The sequence below is a fragment of the Neophocaena asiaeorientalis genome, unplaced genomic scaffold (genome assembly GCF_003031525.2).
Source record: "Neophocaena asiaeorientalis asiaeorientalis breed wild unplaced genomic scaffold, Neophocaena_asiaeorientalis_V1.1 scaffold196, whole genome shotgun sequence".
NCBI lineage: Eukaryota > Metazoa > Chordata > Mammalia > Artiodactyla > Phocoenidae > Neophocaena > Neophocaena asiaeorientalis.
In genome coordinates, this window is record NW_020173929.1 from 2506849 (window position 1) to 2512305 (window position 5457).

Sequence of the window (5457 nt, forward strand, 5' to 3'; positions counted from 1 at the left end):
CTCTTCGCTCCTGGCTGGAGTCCGCCCAGCTCTGGGCGCAGGTACCCATCACGGGATGGCTGGGGATGGGTGCCGAGGTCGGTGTCCGTGTCATTCTTGGGCCCGGAGGAGACTGGCTCTAGGACGAAGGCTCTGCATCCGTGCTGATGCCCGGCCCATGCCGACTGCCTCCCCACCCGGGCTCTCCTAGATAACAGGACCCTCTTTTTCAGTAGGCGGCCACTCTCGGGAGTGCTTCTCGAGAGCTCTGGCGGGTTGCGTGGCTTGATCTCCATCCTCTAGGGGCTCTGGGGGTGGGGTGGGGTGAGTGGGTGGGTGACAACACGTTTGCTTTCTGCGGAGTTTGCCCACAGTTCCTGATTGCAGCACCTGGCACTGAACTGAGGTAGTCTGATTTCATCTAGATCCTCCCACGCTCTTAGCTACTTCACTCTGCTCATTCGTTTATACTCCGTATTCTGCAGGCACATTCAGGACTTTGTTTTGTTTGCCAGTGCACCTGGAATGGTGCCTGGCACATAGACGCTATGTATATTTGTTAGACTAATAGATGAATGAAAAATAATCCTCTTTCTCTTCTTTCAAGGCCCTCCTCATCCATTAAGCCTTCCATGGCAACTCCAGCCCACAGTAATCTCAGACTTTCATCAGACCACTGTAGCAATTAATTTTACATCTAATTTGTCTGTCTTTAGACAGATTATCCCTCATTTCTTTCTCTTAAATATTTTCTTTAAGGAAAATGAAAGCTCCTCGAAGTCAAGGCTTTATCTGGTACTACTTCTGGGGCTCCCACAGTAACTAGAACAAAGAGCAATAATTAGTTGTTGATTGGTTGTGGGGTCTTTGTGTGGCCCGCAACTCAGCTGACAAGCTGGTCAGGTTGGTGAACTGGAAAGGGTTCAGGCTTTGGAATCAGGGGAGGCCTGCCTGTGAATCCTGTCCCTGTCACTTTTCTTCCTTGGGGTACTTGAGTATTTATACTTGGTCCTTTCTTTATAAAATAGGAGCTATTGATTATGACGTAGTGTTTTACAGTAAGATCGAACTGCTAAAATCCATGTTTGGATTGAGAGGTTAGAAGGACAATTAAGGCAGGGTTAAGGTTCAGTTAATGAGCTTTAGGTGTAGAATTAGAATGCAGCAAGCACTGGAGTTTCTAAGTAACATGTTATTTTTACTTTTACATTGTAGAAGCATAATTGATATTTTTGATGTTTCTTTGGTGTGTTTATTATAATGATGCAATGTTCTATCATACGTAATCACAATAACTTTTGAAATCTCTCTGTACAGGCTTCAGTATAGTTTTCCCTCCTTTGAGGAAACAGATGGCTACATTCCATCATAGTAATAGTCAATTGATTTCTTTTCCTGACTTTGTTAGTAATATATGTGAATTAAAAAAAAAAAAAAAAAAACTCCAAAAAAACAAAAGAACAAAATAAGAATCATCTGTTATCTCACCATCCATAAATAACTACTTTACATTTTGGTGCTTTCTTCCAGTCTTTTTTTTTCTCTCTATATATTATGTACACGCATATCCTGCCATGTTATCCTCTAATAAGCATCTGTATCCATATCCTTAGATAATATTTGAAAGTGATTTTGAACAAATTTTTTTGAAAACCACTTTATTTTCCCATAGATATATCATACATTTTAATCATTCTTTTTTTGAACATTGTTTCCAATTTTTGAAAAACTCCTCCATAGGGGGGTGAATTAAAGCTTCCCTGTTGACTTCCCATGCCAAGGGAACATTTTCTTCACCTTTCAAGCCTAAGTTTCGTAATTTAAAAAATGAGGCCGATGTCTTCCCTAGAGAGCTGTTTGAGGGTTCAATAAGATGATACTTATAAATGTGCCTTAGCTCAGCCTCCCAGCCCCACAGGAGGCAGCCAGCTAATGTTCCTCACCCAGAACCTGGATGTTCATGTCCAGTTGTGTCTTTTCCTTCTGTTTTAGTGATAGTTTTCCACCATGCATCGGAAGAAAGTGGATAACCGAATCCGGATTCTTATTGAGAATGGGATAGCTGAGCGGCAGAGGTCTCTCTTTGTTGTGGTCGGAGATCGAGGAAAGGATCAGGTAAGACCTGGTAAATGCTCCCTGACTTACTTTGTATCCTGTCCCAAAGAGTCAGCATGTTTCAGATACTCTGGGGTTTCACACGTAATGACTGGTTTTCTTTAAGTGAAATGCCTAGTGGGAACATTCTTTTACTTATTGGAAGTGATAAATAACTCAGTATTTAGAATTATTAACAGACAGGTTAACAGCTTTTGATATGTGGGGTGGTGGACTGAGCACAAGGGTAAGTGTATGTGCACTGGTTTCTAGTCCCCGCCTGGGCACTGCTTGCCTTGTGGTCTCGGGCCTGGCTGTCCTGGAGGTCTCTTTTGGTCCTGAGATGCTATGGCTTTTTTCTTTGGCAGGTGGTCATACTCCATCACATGTTGTCCAGAGCAACTGTGAAGGCTCGGCCTTCTGTGCTGTGGTGTTATAAGAAAGAGCTGGGGTTTAGCAGGTAAGCCGTGCCCTTTGAGCGTCCCATCCCACTTCCCATCCCTGCTTGTTAGTTAGATGCTAGGAAATGATTCTTTGACATGGTTTTTCAGGGATTCTTAATGAAGGTGCTATCTCTGAGGACACTTCTAGTAGAGAAAAATAATAGAGCTGATGCCCTTTCTTCATTCCTGACGATAAATTTCAGATCCTTTTCATGCTCTTTTCAGTCCCCAGCCCAATTCCTTGCTTTCTGCACATGAGTTTTCTCAGCTGATCAAGCCCCTCTAATAATGCAGGTTCCTTCAGTTGCTCTTGGAAGTTACCAACGACCTGATGCCTAATGCAACAACGTTTCCCCCTCTTTCTCCTTTTTTTCAGAGCTCTTCCTCTAGTAGTTCACTGCTGTTTTTGACAATTGGCTGTTCTTATTTTTTGAAGCTGTGGACTTAAGACTTCTTATATAGTAAAGAGCAGACCTCCAACACAAACACACTTAGGCACAAGGGGAATTTGTTGAAGTACAGTTGACCCTTGAACAATGTGGATTAGAACTGCAGGGCTCCACTTATACACGGATGTTTTTCAGTAGTAAATACTACAGTACCGCGTGGTCCGTGGTTGGTTGAATCCTGTGATGTGGAGGAGCTGCGGTTGCGGAGGGGCCGACTCTTAAGTTAGATGCAAGTTAACCCCCAGGTTTCTCAAGGGTCGGCAGTATACGGGCTAGCTTCTGAAGCCTACGGGGATGAGATTTCAGCTCTTCCGTGGGGGTGGTGTAGAGCCGCAGTGCTGACGCTCTGGTCCTTGCTCAGTCTCTCATCTCTGCGTGTCTGCTCTGTTCTTTTCCCACTTCAGGGCAGCTTTCTGCCTTCTGTGGTGCCCATCGCAGAAACACCACTTGAGTTTTACGTGGTTTGGGTCCAACGACACAGAAATCAGTCTTTCTCCCAAATTCTTTTGGAAAGACATCCAGCCCTGGGCCAGAGGAGGTGGGGTGGGTCACCTACCAGAAACCTGGCAGTTCTGCCTACGACTGTGTGTGTGGAGGAGTTTAGGGTGTGGGGGTGCTGTTCCTTGGCAGATAAACCATTATAAAGTCATCTCGGAAATGCTCTCCTTTCTTTGCTTCTGTGACGCTCAGACCACCTTCCTGAGCTCTTTTCTCTCCCCGAGCTCATCTCCTTCCCTAAATCCAGCTCACCTGTGTGGTTCTGTCCTTGGGCCTCTTCTCCCTCCTTTATCCCCCAGTATATGTGTCTCTGGGGCGGACTCTGCTGTGGGGAAACCCCCTGCGAAATTGGGCAGTTTACAGTGTTTTGGGCAGATTTGCCTTTCAAACTTAACCCACCTGCTTTCACTTTTAAAAATCTCTTCTGTGCCTCTTATAGCTCTCCTGCCCCTGTCTTGAGCATTAGATTAAGGCTGATGCTAAGTCATGGGCTGAGGAAGTGGAGCCCCAGGGGGAAGGCCTTGGCTCTACTATTCAGTTAGAGAACTATGGTAAAATTTTGGTTTGCTGTAACCCTTGATTCTGGAGTTTTCTCGTTCTCTCTTTTCTCTAAAAGAAACAGTTAATTGACAGTTAGGTATTCAGGGATTTTTAAGACAAAAGAAAAGTTCAGGGATTTCTGGGAGACATCCAGATTCCGTTCCAACCCTTATATCCTCTATCAGTATTGTCTTAGATTAGAGCTGCCCTTGAGGACTTGATCCCACCATCTGGGAAGGAAGTGGATGAATTCAGTTAGGAAAAATGAATAAAGTAACCTGCCATCACAGTGCCCCTCCCAGGTTCTCTTGGAAGCGGTGCTGTGTGGTTGAAGCATTGGCTTGAGACTGAGGTAATGAGGCCACTAAGGTTTGCTTTCAAGCTTTGGCTGAATGTGAGGTTTAGGGACTCCCATTACCCTTTTTGTAAAGTGAAGTATCAAAACGGCAGGGTTCTCACACAGACTTATACTGTCTCCCTCCGAAGCCCATCTGCTCTAATGCTTCTTTCATTTCCTTCAGCTTTAAAGTGAGGGGATGAGCATTATGATTTCCAAGTTCCCTTCTAGCTCTGAAGGTCTAAGTGGGTGATCGTTGAGCCTATCCCCTGCTCCCAACTCTAGCCTCTCTGGTTAACTGGCTTTCATGGGATGGGGGGTGATTGCAGTCATCGGAAGAAAAGAATGCGACAGCTGCAGAAAAAAATAAAGAGCGGGACGCTGAACATAAAGCAAGATGACCCCTTTGAACTCTTCGTAGCTGCCACAAACATTCGCTACTGCTACTACAATGAGACCCACAAGATCCTGGGCAATACGTTTGGCATGTGTGTTCTCCAGGTGGGTGACTTGCCCCAGCCCGTGACTGGAGTCAGAGTGCTAGGGAGTGCCTGGGCTGCTTGGTCACCCACAAGGACAGGTGTACAGAGAGGAGAGGAGTCACGTGTACTCCCTGCCCCAAAGCTTCATCTGCGGAGGACTTGGCCACTTTCCACAGGAACTGGATAACTCACCAACATTAAAAGAGCATTTTCTACCAAAAGCAGCACTTGTCTAGAGATACCCAAACTGGCAGTGACGCTCCATTATAACTGGGCCTAACCAGCTTGGTAAAGCACTGAACTTTGAGTGACCCTAGCACCCCAGATCCCTATTAGAACTAACTGAAGACTTTTGTGACCAGAGAGCAGTGGGACTTGTTTTAGCTAACTAGGTACGGACCCGAGTACTCGGACGTCCTATCCAGAGTGCTTGACCAAATAACCACCCCTATCACCGCCCTTCTTGTCCTTAAAGTCTCCTAGCTTTCCCCCCTCAGAGAAGTAGCTGGTGAGTTTCTTCACTGGTATATATTTTCTCTTGCCTGGCAAGTTCATAGATTAAGTTTCACATTTTTCTTTGTTTTGAGCTCTGGTGGTCTTTGTTTTGTTCTTTGATTCTTTGGCACCTGTGACTC

At 45.3% G+C, this 5457-nt stretch overlaps 1 protein-coding gene across 3 annotated transcripts in view; it reads left to right on the forward strand.

Annotated features, from left to right (window-relative positions):
* The window catches only part of NAT10 (N-acetyltransferase 10), a 35933-nt gene continuing 30476 nt past the window's right edge, over positions 1 to 5457 (forward strand). The window contains exons 1-4 of one of the 3 annotated variants that reach the window (XM_024752604.1): positions 1 to 41; positions 1972 to 2094; positions 2442 to 2533; positions 4670 to 4841. In XM_024752604.1, coding sequence (XP_024608372.1) covers positions 1987 to 2094; positions 2442 to 2533; positions 4670 to 4841 — 372 coding nt within the window. In that variant the 5' untranslated portion in view covers positions 1 to 41; positions 1972 to 1986. Of the gene's footprint in view, positions 42 to 311; positions 386 to 1971; positions 2095 to 2441; positions 2534 to 4669; positions 4842 to 5457 lie in introns of those variants that run through there. The other 2 variants (XM_024752606.1, XM_024752605.1) reach the window with 2 other exon arrangements.